General features: G+C 41.3%; 1 protein-coding gene across 1 annotated transcript in view; it reads left to right on the top strand.

Annotated features, from left to right (window-relative positions):
• Nucleotides 1-23,216, top strand: part of Cdk14 (cyclin dependent kinase 14) — a 534,124-nt gene that overhangs the window by 107,821 nt on the left and 403,087 nt on the right. Inside the window, exon 3 of the mRNA XM_021190228.2 lies at nt 20,524-20,769. Within this exon, the coding sequence (XP_021045887.1) occupies nt 20,524-20,769 (246 nt within the window). The remainder of the gene's footprint in view (nt 1-20,523; nt 20,770-23,216) is intronic.

Here is a 23,216-nt window from a genome sequence, read left to right as displayed (position 1 = left end):
TGAGGGTGCGCATGATACAGCCCAGTATTGAGAAAAAGTAATCTCATGTAAGGGTAAGGATTTCAGTTCCAGGACAACCAGGGCTACACAGAGAAACCCTGTCTCAGAGGGGGAAAAAAAGGGGATTTCAGGAGCTTAACCTCAGTTTCCTTGCAGAGATGACTTTACACGGATGGATGCCAGATTAAACTTTTTGTTTGTTAGTCCTTTTTCCCATTTTTTCACAAATCCAAATGAGATGTTTATTTATAAGAACTTTTGTCCTTTTTTTTTTTTCTTTTTTTTTTCTCTCTGAATCTAAGCTGACTTGGAATGTAACTCTTTCCGGGAGCATTGAATTGTGGGAAGGGAGTTTGCCTAAGATAATTTTAGACCCAAAACATGGAGTTAGGGAAAATCTATGAGTTATTTTAAGAATTTAATCAATGTTTTTAGAGGCCTCACTTTGTGTTCCTGTTTTGTAGCCTCTACTATGTCCTACTGAGGTTTCAGATACATGTCACTGTTCCTCATAAAGATGTTCTTCATTTGTGAAAACAGTGACTAATTTACTGATGACCACCATACCCCAGCGCTGTCTTGACTGCTATTTTATGGCCGACTATAAAGTTGTATTTATTGATACCATGTTTTTTCCCCCCACAGTTCTCTGTGCTCCCTGCCCATTTTGACTCTGTACCCTCCCACAGACTTTGTTTACACTCCTGTCACAAGCAGCTCTTCTACAATTTATATAGTGTCAGGAAGACCCAGGACTAACATAGAGAAGTCCCTGATCGTTGGAGGGTGGGGTGTTCTAGTGTGAAGATAAATAGATGAACTAAACAAATTAATGTGCAGAACTAGGGCAGTGGGCTAGGGAGGGAGAGGAAAGACTATGCTGAGGTAGTTGCTGAAGTCCAGTTGAGTAGAGCTAGGGCCAGCAGAGTGGGCCAGTGATTGGCTGGTCAGGACCGTGGTAGGCAGAGAGAACAGCAAAGGTGAAGACGGTGTAGCAGTTGTCAGCATTGAGGAAGTGGAAAGTGGCTGGCTTGACTGAACAGGCTCAGTTCTGCACAGTCAGTGTGACCAGTCCTGCCTGGAGCCCTGCCTTTATGGCCCAGCCAATGGCTGCCTGCCTGAGGCAACAAATGGTTTATCTTCTAGTTTCAGGTGGACTGAAGCTGATTGCAAGCATTTATCTGTGGCTTCATTTTCCTTTGATTTCTGCTTCTTTGTCTTGCCCACAAGAAGTAGGTGGACTAGCACCTTGGTTCACCCCAGATATTAGGGAAATGAGTCAAGGTATGGAGTAAGTGGTGTGCTGTTGAGTATGTATGTACACATGCCTTTGCCAGAATACCTCTTCCTCTCCTTGGGCCGCCTTTCCTTCATATGTTGGTTGTTTTTGACCCCCACTTTCTCCTTGTGATGTTAGAATTTCAGGACTGTACTTGTGCGTCCCTCATTTTACTGGGCCTCATGTCCAGTCCAGTTTACTGGGCCTCATGTCCAGTCCAGTTTACTGGGCCTCATGTCCAGTCCAGTCAATAACAGGCAATGAAACACCTCTTTATCTGTCCATCCCCTAATTTCGTCACCTTCTTTAAGGTCTTGTCCAGAAATTTGTCTGTGCTTCCAGAATGTCTTCCTCTTTCCTCCTTGTCTAGATTTATTTTCTATACCAGTTCCTTGTTAAAAACTGAAAAGTCCCACCTAGTGCACTGTCTATAATCCCTTAAGATGTACATTTTAGAGTCAAGGCAACTGCCACTTCCCATGGGATAAAATGCTCGATTTCCTGGTACGCCACACACGACCCTTTATGCTCTATCGTTGAACCTTCTTGCCTTCAGCCTGAACAGCAGCTGGCACTGTGCTTGGTTATCGGCTCAGCCAGCTTCCAGGCTGAGGCTTCACGCGGCTGCTCACGTGCTTTTCCCATCCAGGCAGAGCCCAGGCTCCTCAGATTTATATGTTACTTACTCTAAAGAGTCTCCTGAGTGCAGCAGGGAGCTTATTGTACCGGGACACATGCTGTCAAAAACTTACATCGCCAGGGATGCTTGGAGTCTGGGGCATGAGGATGAAATGTTTGAGGGCAGACATAGACCGTTGAAGACCATCCTGGGCTACATAATGAAACCTTCTGTTAGAAGAATAATAAGTATGTTTTATTACATTATAATAACTTGTTTTATTTATTTAGAATCCTTTTCTGATAGCTTTTATTAAGTGTTTGAAATCATTATCTGAAATTTATTTTTGAGTTAGATTTAGTCTAATCTACTGGCAAATTTAGTTTCTCACAGACATAGATATTTGATTATTACAGATAATTTCATGTCTTGATTGCTACGCATTTATATGTCTGTAATGTTAGAGAGTATACTCAGGTCCTTGTGCATAGTAGGCACTTTATTTGTAATCACTGATTTGGTTCCTTGGATGTAGGGAATGTAGCTGTTCACAATGCTGGGTATACAAGTGCATGCTTGTGGAATAAATAGAGAGGGTTTTTTGTTGTTGTTTTTTTTGTTTTTGTTGCATTAACCCTTTGCATAATGCATTAGTAAAGGAGAACATTTCACCCACAGTTTCACGAAAAACAAACCATAAGAACTGTTGTGGTGAAGTGACTAAGCTGACTTGGAATGTAACTATTTACGGGAGCATTGAATTGTGGGAAGGGAGTTTGCCTAAGATAATTTCAGACCCAAAACATGGAGTTGGGGAAAATCTATGAGTTATTTTAAGAATTTAATCAATGTTTTTAGAGGCCTCGCTTTGTGTTACAGAGTAATGAAAAAAAAAAAAAGCCAGTGATTGGCATGGTTTGTACTCAGAGCCTTAAAATGGGGACAATACCACTAATAAAAGAGCACTTTATGATGTGACAGATGATTATATCCTAAATGATTCAAATTCGAAGCAGTGTTGACTTTTCCAAAGGGAGAGTTTGGATTGGAAGGGTGAGCCATCCTATCCAGAATCTCAAGGCTTTAACAGCATTTTGGACTGCTCGCCCCCTTCAGGCACGGGGCTCATACAATTAAAATATTTTCTGATATTAGGGAGACAACTTGGAGTGGACGGCTACCTTCATCAGAAAAGTGTTTGCCATGCAATGACAACCTAAATTCAATACCAGAATCTGTGTAAAGCCAGGCGTGGCAGCACATGAGGTTATATTACCACAGCTCTGGGGAGGCGGTTTAGACCAGTGAGAAACTGAGAACAAAATAAAAATAAAAAGGCAGACAGCTTTTGAGAAACGGCATCTGCACATGTATGCACACACATTCCTCCCCCCCCAAAAGTGTTTATTTCTTAGCTTTGATAAAAAAGAAAGTACATAATATTTTTATTTAAATGAGTTTTTTCTTTCATGTTGCAGAAAAATATCAAGTTGATTATTTCTCGGGTGATATCTGGAGTGATGAGGGTGACGTCTTAGGAAGGAGACGTGTTTCATTGGTATCCACTGGGATGTGATGGGTGAATGGTTTCTTCCTCAGTCTTCTGGCTACATGCAGACTCAAGCCCGGAGCTTTGGGAGTATTGGACACTCACCATTAGCACAGTAGTTACCACCTCTCATCACTAAATTTACCATAAAATTGAATATTTATGAGTATGGATTACCATGTTACTTTAAAATTTCTTCTGTAAGTTATCATTCAGTTTTGCTGTAACTTACTCTAATTTTTGAACCATAGTGAGTCTCTTTCCAGGCATAGAAAATCCTAAAACAAGTATGAGGGAGAGATCAGCCTCTCTCCTGTAGGGGGCGCTGAGAGAGTAGCAGTTAGTTTTCCTTTGCCACCCATTACCCTCTGGCATGACTTGGCACAATTTACTTAAAGATTGTATGCCCTGGTTTGCAGGTTTTTGTTTTGTTTTGTTGTTTGTTTGTTTGTTTTTTGGATTTTTTTGTTTTGTTTTGTTTTTTGATGCTGCCATGGGTCCTAAGGCCATCAGTAATTCTTCAGGTTCATAACTACGCATCTGTCACTTTGGTTCAGTAAGTGCTACACCTGCACAAAAAAATAAATAAATAAATAAATAAATAAATAAAATAACCTCATGGATTTGGTGCATGGTAATTTTAGAGTCCTCATTATGCCTCATTTACATATGACAAACGTACCCATATAGACACATCAAACCATCTCCCAAGCATTTGGAACACGAACGATGATAGCCTAAACTATAGGACCTCAGATGATGATTTAATGGGACTGTCACTCAGGATACTTTCTGAGTGCCTTTAAAAATTGAATTGAGCAGGATAAAGTGCACCCCTTTGATTGACTGTTTTTCCCCACGTGCAGTCACCACGAGCTGGCTGGCTCCCGTTCTATATGCTTTTGAAGCTGCACCGCATTGCAAATCAATACCTTTCTGGAGAGACAGGGTGTAGTGGATTGCCTGGACAGCATATGCGTGGTTCCGCTGGCTGCAATGCTGCTGCAGAGCCCGTTCACTCTGCCTTCCTGGGAACCCCACAGGCAAGTCCATCGTGTTTGGAGGAAGAAAAAGAGATCGTTCTAGGGGAAAAAAAAAATTGACCTATTAAAGCTTTCGATACCGACCGTTAGCATGTTCTTTGTGCTCTTCTGAAACGTTTTATTTTTTTTTAATTCATTTTTTTTTTTGGTCTTGCTCCACTGAGATCAGCTTCCCTGGGTGATCTCTGGAATTTTTTGTGCTTCCCCCTTTCTTGGTTGTAGTACGGCCGTACCATTTCAGCTTGCTAGTGCAGAAAGATGTGAATTCAGTTGCTGTCTGAGGCTGGCTTGGTGCAAACACATTGCTAGAGATATGTTAAGGAGTTCCAGGTGAATCCAGCTCGAGAGAGACAACAGCAAAAACGGTAAGACGGAGCATGCCTGAATCCTAGCAAGGGCTTTAATTTGGAGCATCTCGGCAAGTCTGAATCCTGACTCACTCGTTTGCAACTTGAAAAGGATTCAGTCTGTGCATGTCATACCACTCACTCACTCGATTCTATTTAACTGCCAAAACCAGCAGAGATTGATAATGGGGTATTTAAATTAAGGATCCGATGGGGTTACTCAGAGAGTCTCCGGAGGCTCCCAAGGCTATTGCCTGGAGTTTGTAAACACCAGGAGCAGAGATAAGATGAAGAAAATGTTCAGTGACTGCTTCTTTGCCATTGCTGAGTCTGATTTCTTTGGAAACTAGTCTCCTTTTATTTTTTTCATAGCTTAAAGAGATCTTGCATATGGTTTTGCCTGGCTATGCTCAGCTGAATGTCCTCTGAGTCAATCAACTGAAGGACGGGAGACCACTTTTCCTTTGGGTAAACCGATGTCTGTGAATTTAGCTGGATTGGGTCTGAGTAGAATTGATATCTCTACTCTATTAGAGATCTGGGGCTTCTTCTCTGATCACCTTACCCCCTTCTCCTCCTCGAGCCCTGAAATGCACCTGCTTTAAGTGTGTGTTTCTGAGTAGAGGTCAGGGTGTTGTCATTTGGCATCTTTATACCTGTAGTGGTTTTGCTTTCCTGCATAGAAGTGATAATTCTTCATGCAGGTCTGCTTAAAGTGCCACTAGCTCTACTAGTGGGCTGTTAGCATTATAGACGCTGATGGAGAACCCCTGCATGCATGAAAGGCTCGGGTAGTAGACGGGTTACACCAGAATGAGGCTTGCCTGTTCATGATGAAGATGACAAGCAAGGTTGAAATATAAACCTGGACAGAGGATGAATATCTATTTATTTAATTAATAAATATTAAATATGGTATTAAGTAGCGAGGGGGGTTTGAAGTTGAAGGATTTATTTTCATATTGTTTCCATAAGAGACTAATACATTAGATGATCTTGTGAATTTGTCTGGGTCTACCTTTTACATGGGTGCTGAATTTTAAGGGTGTCAGCATTTGATATTTTGCTTTAAAATATTTCACTTTGTATGTTTGAACTTAGGAATTAACTTGAAATGTGAATGTTGGAGTGAGTGAATATTAGTTGACCGGATTTTCAATAACTTGCATATTGATCAGAAAGTAGCTTTTATATAATTTTGTGATACAGAAAAGTAAGAAAGACTACTTCATTACCTTATAAGTTAATTGAGAAAAACATAGATGGAATTTAAAATTTATAGTAAGTGACTTATTGGAGGAGGAGCCTCTGTACTTATTAAAAATTAAGCATAAAACTGGGCTTTGATTTCTAGGAATGGATATTTGGATTTTGTACAAAAGGGAGTTGGAATTTCCTTGTGTTTCGATTAGTCATTTGTTATTCTCTAAAAAGGAAAGAGAAATATAAACTGGTGTTTCTCATTAAGTGTTGAGATGATGCTGTTTTCTGTCTTCAGAGAGTGCTATGTTCTAGCTATTTATATTTCTACCTTCACGTTGTGTACACTGCAAGGGTTTTGTTTTTTTCTTCTTCTTCTTCATCTCATGACAGGAGGAATGGAATATCTGCAAAGAGTGATGTTTAAAAAGGGGGCTAGTGGTGCGGTGATGCGACACACATTTTAAAACCACCCTTGTCTTCGTCCCGCAGGCAGTCAGTGTCTATGTCCTCTGTATAAGATGCTGGGAGACATACTTGCAGCAGTGGGGGCGGGGGGGGGCAGGCAGAAGCTTAGGTATAGTAATGTCACCTGCACCCTTGTGTTCTCTCACAAGAAGTAAATTTGAAACTTTCTAGATGGTGGAATGACTGCTTAGGAGAGCCTGTTTATTGTAGGCATTCACGTACACGCAAGCATTTGTGGCTAGTCTACTTGGTGACAGTGAGGAATGGAGCAGGTTTATCTGGTTTCGGCCTTCATGGATCTTAGAATCATGTTTTTCAAAGATATTTTGAAGAAAAACAATCTGTGGGGAAATTTTGCTTTTCCATTTTGGTAATTGTGAGAGAGACAGTGTATGCTTTGATTTTTTTTTTTAAACTGTGTTTAAAATACACATTATACGGAATTTTCCAAACCCACCATTTTTAAATTTACACTCGAGTGGCATTATTAAGTATATTCAGTATTTTGTGGTAATTACCCCTATCCATGTCCAGAACTTCTTCATCATTCCAAGTCATTTAATATTTCTACCATTCTCCCTTCCCCTCACCCCTGACCACCTTGATTCTACTTTCTATGCCTATGAGCTGGCCTCTGCTAGGTACAGGGCAATGACATAGCACTTGGCCAATCTCACTTAGCTCACGGATACAGCACCATACATTGGGATTTTATTCCTTGGAGGGTATGCTTGGATTTTAATATGGAAAAGATAGCAGTTTTCCTCCTTAGTGTAGGGTGTCAGTGGATTGAGGCCCCATATGGGCATGCTAGCGGATAACTTAGAGCTTCTAACAAGATTCTCCAAACAGCAAGGAAGGAAGTCCAGAATGCACCAAGGGAATCGCCCACTGTTTTTTGGGTTATTTACATGTGATTGATTGGGCACAGTAACTGGACTGCTTTCTTGTTTATTTGCCGATAAAAGCAACAGTCAGCTGGGATAGTCATTGTGAAGCTGGATTGTGACTTCTGTCATTAATATTAAGATCTCACTTCCTGTGTAGTGCGTTATTCATTGTAACTGTAAAAGCAAAGGCCATGATGATAATGATGATGATGATGATGTACTCCGTGGGCTACCTTCTGCCCTGAATCCTGCTTTTAGTGGACAGTCAACTAGAACCCCTCTAGATAGCTTCTGTATTAGTCAGGAGGAATAGAGAGAGGATATATGCTTGATACCACAATAAACAGGTTTTCATTACACAGGCAAGCTTAGCTTCATCAATAAAGTTTTTTCTTTTTTGAATTTCCCTACACACGGCTCCTTTGAAATCCAAGAGATTTTTTTCCAATGGACGATTCCTTTTTAGAAGGTCAGGTTATGGCCCCACCCAGAGCCTGTTTGCTATCTGTTTGCTATCAACTGATTTGACAATCTCTGTACTGGATCACTGGCAGGTTTGTATCTATGCCGGTAACTCGCTGATTGAGGCACAGAGGAGCAAGATTCAGCATAACACTGTTTATTATCCCACCTTTCTCAGTGGCCTCGGTCTTCCTCCTGTTGTCTTTGGGACAGAATCTCATGTCATCATGCTGACTTTTTCAACTCAATGCATCGCTGAGGCCAAGCGCTCTGATTACAGATGCATGCAGCACACGTGGTGTCCTGTCCTTAATGATTCTTAATGCGTTGTACTCTTCTGCTTTTCTCTATGATAGCCCGGCTCTGCATAGGAGGCAGATTCGGAATCAGATTAATTAAATGGATGTTTACTTTGGTGCTGAGGTGGAAGGGAGGAAGGAAGGACGGCCAGAACACTACATGCCAGTGATTATGTGTGGCTTTGGGTTTCCTTTTCTTTTCTATCAGGAGCGGTGAAAGCATGGATGGGCAGGTGTGCAGGTGAGGCTCATCCTTTAATCCATCTAGGATGTAGAACTTAGGGGATGTGTGCACTGTGGTCAAGAGCTTCTGCTCTGTAGTCTGGTCCTGCAATAAATCTCTGCTCCCATGTTTACTCTGCATGGCCTTGGGCAGGTGGCCCAGTTCATGCCTGTTTCGTTTTAATTACCTCTGAAACTGAGCTGACGATGTGCCCTCCCGAGGCCCTTGTTGGAGACTGAGAGATTGTGCTAAAGGTAGTTTTCATAGTCACTGTTGTAGATGAGTTCCATGATAGGGAGCCACTACTCTTACCAGCGACACCGTATCTAGGGACCTGCAATATTCGTCTCTCCTTTCTAACAATGACCTTCGTACGAGATCCCAGACCCTTTTCCAGTTTGCTTCATTAGAGGGTACGTATGAGGGTTTCTGAACTTTACAGGACTGAAGAAGATAAAGCAGAGGCTGTAACAGCATGCTCCTGTTCTCTGCTTTCCCTGGCCAGGCTTTGAGAAGGTGTGGGACCTGGAGAGCTTCTCTTCTGTCCAATCGACAAGCCATTTCAACCAGCAGCCAGCTCCTCTACTAAATGAGATCCTGCTAAAACGTTGGCAGAGAAATGCCCGTGGAAGCCCTGGGCTTGTTTCAGGTGGCAGACGCACAGCAGGATATTTACATCCAGCCATCTCCATTCACCTTGGATTACTGAGGAGTCACGGTTGACTTCTCTGTTGTGGAAAGGGTAGACAGGGCGAGTCTTCATGGAATCAGGTGGCTTTATTATTACAGGATAGCTGTTCTTGCTGGAATTTTAGCTCTTCCCAGTAGATGGACCAATTGTGAAAGCTGTATTGAAAGACACTTGCTTTTTTTTTTTTTTCTCCTTCTCCCAAAGGCACATTGTTCCCTGTGTCTCTCTTCAGGAGCTCTGTGTGGTTAGTGATTCACACATGATGCTCTCTGCAAACGGTGAGAGCTTTGGATGTCAAGCTCGAATTCAGTGACGTTCTATATTTTCCAGGATTCTATGGTTCCAGAATTTAGATTGATTTTATTGGAAGGTAAACATCACATTTTAAACACTGCAACATCACATCTTGACCACGATTGCTAAGTTATTATCCAAGGACTAATAAAGCATTCATTATTTTTTTTTTTTTTTTGTTAGAAAAGATGTTTGGTCCAGGTGAGGCGATGGAAGTTGTGTTTATTCTTTTATGTGTTTCAGAATAAGATGGTAGTATGGCATTTTAGTTGTTCTACAGGAAGAATTTTTGAAGTGTTTATATCATTGTTCTTAAATACTGTTCAAATAGTTACTAGGTGAGAATAATTCAGGTCCTAATGGATCAGTCTTACCTCCACTAGTGTAGCCTTTTCCGTTCCCATTGTTTAATATTGTACTTTCTGGATGCTTTATCTCTCATGTAGGACCAAATAGAGAGCTATCTGATAGAACTGGCCTGATTCAGTACAAACAGGCCTAGGGGCAATTCAGTGAAGTTCAGAAGTGAGACAACAGGAGTCCAAAGACGCTCGGGATTGACCTTTGCACAGCCTTTCTGACAGATGATGGCTTCTAGAGTCTCTTAGGATGTCTGTTAAAAAGTGAAATGCAAACAGTAGGCCTTCTAGGCTGGGCAGATGGCCATCCTGATTAGGATAGAACACTGATTTCAGACCCATCCCATTTGATTTGCTCTTAGGACTTCTTAAATGGCACATGGCCTCAGTTTTTAAGTTGCTGTAGTTCGTGTTAGTTAGTCTCCCTGGCCAGGTTGCTCCCCACTAACGCGTAATGGAGGATCTTTTGAAAATATACTGCTATTCCCCTGTCTCAGGCAAGACCAAAGACAGAGACTATAATAATAATAATAATAATAATAATAATAATAATAATAATAAATGATAAGGAGTTGTGTTTAAACCTGTACATTCTTTGAAAGAGAAAAATGTCCTTTTGGACAGAAATAGACTTTTTCTTGAAAGCTTTAGGGGAACAGTGTCTTGATGAAGAAACTAATTAGCCAGGCACTGAGAGCCACTTTGCATGGCTTAATGTTTCAGTTCTGTTGAGAGTGGGCATTCTGCTTGTATGGTAGGGATTTTTTTTTTTAGGTTGGCAGAGTCTTCACTCTGTGGAGTAGCAGGACAGAGACACTCTTGCCATGTGTAGTCTCAGATTCACTCAAACTCCTTCTGACTGTAGATATGTGGTCAGGGAGAAAGTACAGGTATAAATTCTACTGTTACACCTTCCAACAGTGCATATTCATGTGGTCATCATATAGGAATTCTCTCTATATATATATCTATATCTTTATCTATATCTATATCTATATCTATATCCACATCTAGATAGATAGATAGATAGATAGATAGATAGCAGTGTCCTTTCAGCAAGATCTTGCTGGCATATGCAATAGTGTCTGCATTTGGTGGCTGATTATGGGATTCCAGCTTCTTGATAATAAACATTAGATTCCAGAAAGACTGCAGTTCCTGAGGCAGTATGACATGATGCAGGTTTGTCCATTTCCATTCAGCTTTGTCTATTAGTTGACACATGGATCAAATAAAATTAGGTGAGATCCAAGGAAAAAAGTCAGTAGAGAAATACAAGTTTTATTATCCCAAAGAAATGAAATGGTGAAAATAAAGGGAAAAGAAATCTTTATGTATGGTCGGTACATCCGTGATGAAGGTCAGTATAGAGGTTCCTCAGACTTAAGCCACAACTTCATGGGATCCAGCTTACAGCATCCCTATGTATGTACTTCAGGGAATCTAAGTTAGCATTGCAGAGATATCCAGGCACATTTGCGATTATTGCTTTACTATTTGTGAGAGTCAAGAGAGGAGCCTGTTGCTCAGCGTCAGTAGATGAACAGAGTGCAGTTCTATACAGAATGGAATTGTATGGGGAGCTACATCAAATAATGATATCATGCCATTTGCAGGAAAACGGATAGGGATCATCATAAGTGGATGAAATAAGTTAGACTCAGAACCATAAGTATCACATTTCCTTCTTCTTTCATGTGGAGAATGTAGATTTTGGAGAAAAAGAGACATGAGAATAGATGAGGGCTATTGCAAAGAGGAAGGGACCAACAGGAAGGGTAAGAGTGTATGTGAATAAGTATGAGAAAATCTGATCGTGTAACCCATTATTTTATGCAATTACTATTTACAAAAATGAACGGATATTTAAAATAGCATTTGAAAACAGGATAACCTTAATGGATATCGAACTCTGAGCAGGAATAGCTGGTGAAAGCATTTCCATTGACCAGAAAAGACCTCCACTCAGAGGGTGTCTCCTTTAATGCAGTGCCTGGGGGTGCTTTTTAACATTGCCTACTTTTAGTTAAAGGCAAAAGCTTATCATTGAGTAGTTATTGGCAGAGCACTTATTTCTTGGCCATACTTTTATCTTTTAGGACAATAAAGAGACAGAAAACATGGTTTATATACTCAAGTATTTACAGTTTGGGCCTGAAATATAATTAGCACATGAGAAAGATGACAACAACCAAACAAAAACAAAGACAGACTTCCTGTTGCTCCAACCAGATATAGGAAAGCAAGTGTATTGTAGCTTATATAAATACATGACAGCAGCAGTTATTTAGGATAGACTGTGAGGCATGATCTAAAAGTGATGTAGTTCGTAGGGCATTTGTAGTTGCAGCAATGATAGTGATGTAGGGACAGAGCTACTGTTGACTAGAGCCAAAGATGGCAAATGTCCTACAGTTTGAATTGCGGCACCATACGTTGCTTGATCGATTGCTTAGCCAGAATGTTCATGCTGCTATTGCTGATAAATGATTCTGTGATCTCACAGTTAATGAAAATAGGAGACCAGAGATACCAAAGTAAGTGTTTATGGTGTGTAACACCTCCCTACTTTCTGAATCCTAAATTCCTGAGGAGGAATTGCATATGAAAGGAAACACAAAGAAGTGGCTTCATTTGTCTGGCACTTGATATATTTAAAGTCACTCACCAGTTAATACCTGGGACCGTTTTCATGCTAGAGGCAGTAAAGGTCAAAATAACTGCTAAGTACAACAGTTTCCTGTTTAACAAATGAGAAGCCCGAGACACAGAATGTTTAGGAGGTGTATTGTATGTTGTTCTGAGTTATGGGTCTTAGTTAATATTGTTATAGAGAGCTTGATTTTGGCAAAAAAAAGAAAAAAAAGAAAAAAAAAACGACGCTAAAGAATAAAATATCCATACACGTATCATTGTATCTACATATAGTTGACACATCCTCTATCTTTGTTCCATGTGTTCATAGAACCATTTTTATCTACATGGCTGCACAGACAAATAGACATGCAAACACACACTAATTGGGAAAAAAAAAGAGAGGCCACATCCTGCAATAAGAGAGGATGCAGTCCCTTTCAACCCCGAAGGTTAAAATAGCAAAGGTGGCACTCATGGGCATTATTCCAGCAGAGTTATAAATTCCCTTTATTCTTCATAATTCTGTGCCTATATATCTTTTTCTAGTTGAAATTCCCTTAAAGGTAGAATTGTTTTGCTTTGTAATTTAGAAAAAAATACATATTTTGGGGAGAGGGAACACTTTACATAAAACTTGTAAATGACTAGGTGATTTTTATTAGGGGTGATTCTGAGAGTAGCTGTTGAGTAGGAGAAAATTCTTAGTCTTCCATGGGCATAACATACAACGGAAAACAAAACAAAACAAAACAAAACAGAAATAGTTACAAGTGTATGATATTGTCAGCATTGTGCTTATCCCATGATTTGCACTGGTCCTGCGATAGATACTCTGTTCATGAGCATCAGAAGACCATGACCTAGCCACTGCTGGATGTGTGGGGTATATTTGACATGACTCAACTTGGTGTCTTTAACAGCCATTCTTTTCTGGTAGCTGCCTTCTACCGTGAGTGTGGGATAAGCAAGTAGCAAAGGCCACTCTGGGATCTTAGAGACACGCCAATCACCGGGAAATGGCTGATTCAAAGGGACAATTTTCAACCTGAATGAATTCACTGTAAATGAATGCCAGGCTTAACCGAATTAAGCTGTGCTCTTTCACATCCATTGCTGAGGCGTCAGTGGACAGTTGTCTAGGTTTTACATAGCTGCAAGCAAAACGCATAGGTCAGACTCTGACTTTTGAAGCCTTGAATGCCGTTTGAATTATCTGACTTTTATTATTTTTCTTTCTTTCTTTTTAAAAGTATATTCTCTCCTTAAACCAACTTAGGGTCTACCAACAAATTAGCAAACTTCTGTTAAGGATGGAGGGGCCAACCCCATGAGCTAGAACTATGCCTGATAATATTAACAAGGCCAAGATCCTGGAACCAAACAATTCATGGATCCAGCCCCAGTGAAGATCTACTATTATTTTGAAAAATTAACATAGCAGTAAAACTACTGCCAATGATACCCATTAAACCATGCATCGCTCAACCCTCATCGGAGAGGCGTCTTATAGTAGATAGCAACACATCTGGATAGCGTGCAGAACATGAGAGACTTTAGAGTGCTCAGCCCTGAATGGGATGTCTCTATCACAGACTTCCCTTCAAGGGTCAGGGGTCTACACAGAAGGGATGGCAGTGGAAAGGTTACAAGAGCCAGAGGTGGTGAGAGATGATTTTAAAGGAAACAGTCTTTTCTAGGCACAACAGAGCGAATGAACATGTGAATGCATAGACGATTGTGACAGCATACCCAAGACCTTCACAAGCTCAAGCCAGACAAAAATTCCAACATGAAGGAGGGGAAATCCCATCCTTGAACCAAGAAGCCATTTGCAAAAGATAGCTGTTGGGAGAAGGAAAATCAGTTATCTTTAGTGGAGTGATGCTGGATGTATCAGCCACACATCCTGTTAAGGAGCAGTTAACCAACATAAATTGAATGCTGGCTCTTTAGTGACTACATTTTGCTTTTTTGTGTTTATTTTTTATTGTATTAGAGAGAAGGAATGTGAAGTAAGGGAAGCAGGGAGGAGCTGGGAGGAACTGAAGGGTGGGAAAGAATTTTATAAAATATGCTGTATGAAATCCTCAAAGAACAAATAGAAAAAAAAAAAAAAAGGTAAGTGGGCCAGTCTTATTCAGATGAACCTGTCTCTATGTTTTCATCTCTCACCTACATCAACATTTTAACTTCTGTTGACTTCATTGGAAGAAAAAACAGTTTATTCTGGTATTTGTGATGGTTTGTTCTCTTTAAGTGTTCTCAAGCACCACAAGGCAGGCCTGCTTATATAACTCTTGTCGCTTCTGTTTTTAAATGAAGTGTGAAAACCCACAGCTGGGGAAGATATTCCCTTAGTTCCCATTGGTGTTGGCGTGCCTTGCTTTCACAGGGGGTGACTGTGTGTCTGTTTACCGTGATTGGCCTTGGGCGCATGTGCCCAGATATTTTCTTCCTGGACCCCACGATTTGAAAAGACCATTTTTAAACTACTGAAGCCTCTTGTGCTTCATGAGTTTGTCAGCAAAGATCTACTAGATTCAAGAGGACTGTTGAGGTCAAGCCGGTTTTGAGGGCGGCTGTAGAATGAATATACGACCAAGCCATCACCCTATGGGAGAGGTAGATTGTTGAGATGGTTAATTAAAAGGAGTCTTTGTAGTATAAGTATACAAAATACAACAGTCATTGAAGGGATTCGTACCAAAGCTTGTTTTAAGTGCCTGGGATTGAGTGAGCAAAAGGCCTCTGGAAAGAGGTAACTTTGCAGCATAGTTGTGGCTTTTCATCCTAAGGCGACCCACAAAGTCTATGCAACAGATGGTAGAAACTGATGATCTACAGAATGCTTTAAGTCTCCTGTGCTTGGAGCCATTTTTGCCTGTACACTTTGTGCATGACCCAGTGTTCATCCTCTTAAAAATAAGTGTAGTAAATAAAATCAGTTAAAATTAATTTGGGGGGATGGAGAAATGGCCCAATGGTTAAGAGTGCACATTGCTCTTGCGTAGGACCAGCATTTGGAGGCTGATGTTAGGAGGCTCAGAACCGCCTGTAACTAGCTCTGAGTTGTCTGACCCCCTCCTCTGGCCTCTGCTGGTACCCATACACATAGACTCGTTCTCTTGTACATATGCTCTGTCTCTCTAGACCTCACACAGTCTTACATATAAATCTTTAAATCTTTAAATTTAATTTTCTTTCTCAGTATTTAATCTCTGATTACTGACTTAGTCAAATTGCCCTATTTTCACAGAGTAATTTCCATGATTCTAACATATTTCATATACTCTAAATAAACATGATTGCTGCAAGTTATATTTCTGCATCTATGTGTGCCCTGTTCTAAGACACCAACATTATAAGTTGGATTAATTTTATTTTTTAAAGCCTTCCTAAGCGTTATAGATCTACTAACTTACCTTGTCTCCCCAGGAAATTTAATAGTAGTTCTTCCTTATGTGTGCTTGGTATTATGCTATCTTTACAGTCTCGCAATAGCATGGGTTAGAGAAGCTTAGTTGTTGATCATTTGGTGTCTTGGTTGCCTTGTCTAAATTAGTGAGTCAGACTTGAGTCATGGGATGGCAGTCAAACCGACTTTCCTCTTTTAGGGGTTACATCACATATGCTGTTAAAAGTTAAATTATTTTAAAAACTTCCTTCTGCCAATGGGCATTTCTTTTTGAAGTCTGTTGTCTGTCCACCAGATGTGCATTTTGTAATATGTCATTTAGGGACCATTAACTACCCTTCAGCATACTGCACTGTTGTATTGCTCTGGCCTGTTGTCCCTGGAGCTGACCATGTCACTTTGGTTTCTATACTGATTCCACTCAGCAGCCCCCCACCCCCGCTCCAGGCCCTGAGCAGCCACCCATGTCTTCAATGAGCTTCCTATTTGCTTTAGCCTACTTGGTCTAGCCTATTAGCTGTCCAACATTCTCTGCGTTAAGTCCAGGTATATTGTATTTCATTTATTTATTTTTTTTCTATTGTAGTTGCTATTCTTCCTTTAGTAGCTTTTATCATTGGAAATCATATTTAACTCATTTTTTTTAAAGTAACTCATTCGATTTAAACACAATATTATGTTTCTTTTTGATGGTTGAATAAGCACCCACAGTTTTGTCAGTGGGAGCTCTCTTAGGCCAATTCTCTTGCTAACATTTTTTCTGATATTTTAAAAAGGATCCTAGCTTTCTGGTTAATAGCTGGAGGTTTCCTAACCTCTATTTCTTTTTCTTTGGTTCTTTTCTCCAGCCTGCCCTTGGCACTTATATCTTGTTAGCTGGAATCTATTTTTTTTTCCCCCCGTGGGAAGCCCAACCTCAGCCAGAATCCAGGCATCCAGTGGGGTTGGCTATGAAAGCTGGAGATAGATGAATGGGTTACTATTTATTGGCTAGAGAAATTTCCTTTGTTAGGTACTGGCTAACAGGTTGTAGAGAGAGTCACTGAAAGCCGTGCTTGCAGAAGAGGAGCACCTGCATGTAATTTGTCTTCAGGACCCTCTGTGACTGCTGGGTCTGCATTATCTACTCAATGATTCTGTGCTAAGAGCGGCTAGAAGCTACACCTCCCACCAAGGAATGGATACTGTTCTTATTTTCACCTCGCTGGATCCTTTTCTGAGCCAGAGCTTTGAACTGTCAGATGGGTGTGCTAGGGCAGCAGAGCTGACTCCAGGCGGTTCAGGAAAACCTGAGCTCGACTTTCTGTTGTAGGCACTGTTAACAGAGATGGGCAGATCACATTTACGACTCGTGTCCCTAATACTGGATACACGACACCCTTCTAGAAGAGCTTACGTTGACTTATGTGGAAAACTCAGTATAGATTTCTTTCCTAGATGAAAACTCATGGACAAAGAAGGTGTTGATACTGGTGTGGTTCATGGCAGCTGGCTATACTGGAGACCAGAAAAATTGTACAGAATCTTAGTTACCTGGAGAAACTTGTTCATGAGTTTTAGAGTACTCATGATGTTACAAAGTTGTGGTTGGTGGTACTTATATGTGGTTATCCACAGCAATCATGATAACCTTTGCTTATTTTGTCTTGGATTTATTAGCGATATATACAGCAGTGGTTTGTTTTTGTTGTTGTTGATGATGGTGGTGGTGGTGGTAGTGGTAGTTTTTCTGTTTTTTGTTTTGTTTTGTTTTTGTTGTTGTTGTTGTTTTGTTTTTTAAGTCCTGATTAGGTATCACAGTGGTTCAAAATGTGCATAGTAGGTTTCTACTCTCAGGTAATGTGGTACCAGAAAGACACAGGCTTATTATTTCAGTTTCAATAGAGTGAAAGTCTGGGTGTGTCAAGATCTTTCCAGGCTGAAATCATGTTGGTGGTTCTCACATGGAACTCCAGGTCCTCTAGCATGCACACAGAGATACTTTTACTGTGTGTGCAGTTGTGTGGCCCCCAGTTTTCTGACGGTTGTCAAGCAGAGGCAGGCCATGTTATACGTTATGCCCTCGTAGTTCTCAGGATCATCACTGGTGTCTTTCTGACTGGTCAGGCCACACCTTACTGCCTTGTTTTTCCTGGTTTTGCAGGGATCTCTTAGTTTTGTATATCCCACCAGATAATTTCCTGTTTACACATAGAATAATATAGATATAGTATCATTTCATAATTGCACAGGATAGGGAGGGAACCATTCTAAGTCAGGAGATAGTAGGTGTTGTTTTAGAACCCACCTATTGCAATGAGCTTCAGTTAAAGAATTTTGGTGATAGCTATTCATGAACATATATATTATTACTTTAGTGTCAGCATTGTGCTTTTTTTAAATAGTAGCTTTTAGATGAATGTCTCAGAGCCTTTGATCTTTTGTATCAAACATAGGATGATTATGAAAGGATATAGGTACAGAGACAAAATTTAGAGCTAAGATGAAAGGATGGACTATCCAGAGACTACCCCATCCGGGAATCCATCCCATCATCAGTCACCAAACCCAGATACTAATGCACATTCCAGCAAGATTCTGCTGAAGGGACCCTGATATAGCGGCCTCGCTATGCCAGTGCCTGGCAAACACAGAAGTGGATGCTCACAGTCAGCTATTGGATGGGATACAGGGCCCCCAATGGAGGAGCTAGAGAAAGTACCCAAGGTGTTGTAGGGGACTGCAACCCTGTAGGTGCAACAACAATATGAACTAACCAGTACCCCCTGCGCTCGAATCTCTAGCTGCATATGTAGCAGAAGATGGCCTAATCAGNCATCATTGGGAAGAGAGGCCCCTTGGTCTTATAAACTTTATATGACCCAGCACAGGGGAAGGCCAGGGCCAAGTAGTGGGAGTGGGTGGGTAGGGGAGCAGGGGCGGGGGGGGGGTTTATAGGGAACTTTCGGGATAGCATTTGAAATGTAAATAAAGAAAATAATAATAAAAAAATAGGATGATTAATTATTTGGATGAATCTTTTCGTATATGATTTATTTCAAGAAGACTGAGCAAGGCATTATGGGAGAAGGATGCAATAACTTGGTATGTTCCTTACTTCCAAGAACTTAGGTAAAGAGTAGTTGAATCTTAGATGCTGGAGAGAAGACTCGGGAGGTAAGAGCACTTGCTGCTCTTGCAGAGTGCCTGGGCTCTGTTCTCAGCATCTATTTGGCAGCTTACAAGGGTTTGTAGCTCCAGTTCCAAGGGCTCTGACACCATCTTCTAGGTTCTTTGGGCACCAAGCATATATGAAGTGTATTTGCTCTTCAGATGGAGTCAACCTGCATGCTATTCCAAAAGTTGATCTTTAGACTTTAACCATATGAGCTTTTATTAAATGTTTTCTAGGTTTCCTTAGTTGATAGCATCTAGTGATGCAGAAACTGTTTAATTAGGGAAAAACTGAAAGCAATTTAGTTCAAGATGGTAGTTTCTTTAGAGAGAATTGTGAACTTAGTTTGTGGGTTTTCTGTGGCTGTGATACAAAGCCCGAGATTCCCTGAAACCAGGAGAGATTCCTCTGTGTCCACCATAGCTCTCCACACTTGAGCTTGACCCTTGGTTGGGAGCCTGAGGTGAAGCAGTCACCCCAGTCAGGGTGCAGCGTAGAGCAGAACTGCTCATGCTATGGCTGCTGTGAATCCCAGTGAGAGCTGTGGCAAGCTAGAAAGAGAAACAGAGGGGACAGGGAGAGTGATGGAGGGAAGGAAGGGAGTGGAGAGAATATGCTAGAATCCTAAAGTTAAGGAAATGTACAAAGCCAATGGCCTAACTGCTGAGCTCTGCCTACTAGGGCTTCTGCTACCTCACAATAAAGTTCAGGTGAAGACCACCAAGGCTTTCACACATGGCCTTAGGGTCTCCTAAGATCAAAAGTGGGATACCTCCCTCACAGGGAAGCTAGAGGTTGCAAGCAAACTCCAGAATTTCTAGTGGATAGAGAACATGAAAGAGTTAGAATAAAACATGGTAACTTGGGACAGAACCTCAAAGGACTAAAGTAAACTGTACCAGGGAGCTGGCTGAGTACTGAGAGAGGGACCCTGGCTGTTGGGAGGGAAACAGGGGCCCAGTGCTTTAAGGTAAACAGCCTTCAACTGACTGTCACCAGGGGTCTTCCACTGATAGTATAATTTGCTAGCTTTGAAGTTCAAAAGAAAAACCCACAACCATCCTCATTATTTATTACCTAACTACTGCTTCATTCCAATTTAGACATGAAGTCAAGCTGGGACAGATTTTCAACCTGTCTTCAGACATAAATCTTTGGAACAGAGTCACACCTTGAAGCCATTAGCTTCTGTAACTTCTGTCATCTCCTACATCCCTCAGTAGGTGACCCTCTGATCCAGGCCAACTGTGGGTGGCTTTTTTGTTGTTTCTTTTGTGTTTTGTTGTTGTTGTTGTTGTTGTTGTTGTTTATGAAGTCAGGTTGAAATATCCACTTGCAGTCCGATGAAGACTGACACAGAGTCAGGAACCGCGTAGGATCTGTGCCCTGTGGTGTGTTTTCCTTTGTTTGCTGTTAGATGTGTACCCTTACTTTTCTTGAATTAAGTGGTGAGTCAGTGAGCTTGCACAGAATAATATAGTGGGCTCTTTGGTATTTCTTGACATTGAGATGAACACTGGAATAAAAAAATAGCATGTTTAGTGATAGCGATGTTTCAGTGAAGCGTCCTCAACTCATTTCTTTTATTTTCCAGATATGTGTCACCAAGATGTCTACCCGGAACTGCCAGGGAATGGATTCAGTGATCAAGCATCTGGACACAATTCCTGAAGATAAAAAAGTCAGGGTTCAGAGGACACAGAGCACCTTTGACCCATTCGAGAAACCAGCCAATCAAGTCAAAAGGGTCCATTCTGAAAACAATGCTTGCATTAACTTTAAATCCTCCTCTGCTGGCAAAGAGTCACCTAAAGTTAGGCGGCACTCCAGCCCCAGCTCGGTAAGTACAGCCTTCTCCCCTCCATTTATCACGCAGTAAACAGAAGGACTGACCTTCATCAGGGCCGCCCACTGAGCGGAGGACTGCAGGTGGTGTTCACAGTGAGGTTTTATGCACTCTCTCCCTGGGAGGTTGAGTGTTTTGGAAGAGAGAAAGCTATAAGCAGACAGACTGAGTTAAGAGTACCCAGCAAGCAAATGAATGAACTAATTTAAATTATTTTTGCAAAACACCTTTATCTTCTTTTAAAAAAAATAATATTGTTTTGGAATTAGACCAATTTATCATTAAAATCTCTTGACTACAGTCTCTTAGAGATGTTTCAAAACTTTTCTGTGCTTGTGAGAAGCTTTTAAATCAGACTCACAAAGCATTTCACTTCAAGAATGAATGTTGTCACACTTCAAGAATGAATGAGAGTCTCACGGTTTGTTCCCAATGGAAATAGTTTGGAATTTAACAGCAAGGCACTGATCCACAAAGGGAAAGTCCTGCATTTCTAGGAAATCCTAAGCTCTAAACCAAGCCAATTCTTGCCTTTTGACCAAGGTGCCTTAGTTTTCTGTAATAGAATCCTTGGGGTTCCTTCAAAAATAGAAATTCACATTTCCTCATTCTAGAGCTGGGGAGTCCCGGACTCAGGGCTGTCAGTGTGGCCAGGCACTACTCTCACTCATCAGGACAACAAACAGATGAGCTCATTGTCCTCTACAGGTGTCACCTCTGTCTGTACCACTGGGGTGGGGACATTTTCAACATTCCCTTTATGGAAGAGGCATCCAATTTCAAGTTGCTTGCTGCTTTTCACTTATAAAACTGCAATCAAAACTCATGCATTCAAGGCTGGCTGGTGCTTAGCATTGTAAAAGCATACCGTGATCTTTTGAAATGGAATAATTTTCAAATTTAAATGGAACTTAATAATCTTTTGACATGGATTTTAAAACCGAGAGAGGAATGTTAAGGGAACTTGGTTTCTGTTATCTTGCTAAGAACACATGTCCTTTGGTACAAAGTTTCCACGAAAGCAAAGGCAGCAAAGCCCCCGAGTTGCTTTCAGTAGTGCCTGTGCATCAGGTCCACTAAGCTCTGTGCTACTGTACAGCTCAAGTACACAAATATGATTACGACACTTCTGAAACTTGGGTGGGTGCCCCCCAAATCCTTTCCTGAAATCTTTTTGTATAACTACAAGGTAGGATTTGCTTGGGTCACAGCTCTGTGGTTAACTTCTCAGAGAAGCTTCATTTTAGTATTCTGTAGAAGAAATTGAGAGTTGTTGAGAGCAATCAAGATCCTACCACATTGAGAATTGTATGTAGTTCCTATGGAGTATCCTGTATGTTGATCTATGATTGGTTTGTAGAAATTATCATACCAGATATTGTAATGAGACAATCTTAACACTAAAAGGTACTGGTCTGAGTCCAAATCAAGTGACAATCTCTCCTGCGTGTTATTTGGGATTCCTAGCTACAGTGAGCGGGCCTAATTATCCTTTATTTTTGGCTCTATTTGTTCCTGTAAATGCAACAAGCTATTAGAAATGCTCATTATTTCTAACTTTTTATTTTATTTTATTTTATTTTATTTATTTTTTTTTTGTGAGTTTTACATCATGGACCCCAGTCCCACCCATCTCCAGTCCCTCTCACATCTGCCTCTCGCCCTTTCAAACCACTCCCTAAAATCCACAGACAGAAGACCAACCACCACCACCAAAGCAAAGCATAGAGAATGCCTCACCGTGGAAGCTGTAGCATGTCCCATTGTCTACCACTCTGATGACGTATCTTCACTTGCAAGTGTCTGTTGCGATTGAGTCATTGGTCTGGTTCAAAATATCATCAGGACATTTCCCAGTCATCTCGTTGTTGGCCTGTGTCATGGAGATCCTGCAGCATTGAGAAGCAGGACTGGTCCTTTCACATGGCCCAACCATTCACAGATGGATGAGGTACGGTGGGACAACTGAGAGGTCTGGATCTGGGCCTGGGTGGTAGCAGAGCTGGTCAGCCCACCGGCTCTCGCTTATCTGCACCACCAAGGTGAACTCTCCAGCAGGACTCTGGCTAGGCCACCCATCAGCAGGAGGCAGGGTCAGCTTCAAGCCCTCTGGTCCAGCTCTCCTTACCACCAGAGGGGAAGGGTACCCACACCACCTCATGGCAGATGAGGGGAGGTGCCAGCTTTCCCTCACTCTCATCCTCAGGCCTGGCTTACCTGTGGTTCCTAGACCAGGGCCAGCACTACCTTGCTGCCCAGGAGATGTTCAGTGCCTGCTCTGCCCAGTGCTGCAGCTGGCTAAGGACAGGGCCATCTCACCTTCTCATGACCCCAGGGACAACTCTCTCAACTGCTGCAGGTGGTGAGGGGAGAGAGGTGGGTGCAACAAGATTTTAAGGTCTCTCTCTCTCTCTCTCTCTCTCTCTCTCTCTCTCTCTCTC

Source organism: Mus pahari, chromosome 2 (genome assembly GCF_900095145.1).
Source record: "Mus pahari chromosome 2, PAHARI_EIJ_v1.1, whole genome shotgun sequence".
Taxonomy (NCBI): domain Eukaryota; kingdom Metazoa; phylum Chordata; class Mammalia; order Rodentia; family Muridae; genus Mus; species Mus pahari.
This window is presented reverse-complemented; position numbering and strand designations above follow the sequence as displayed.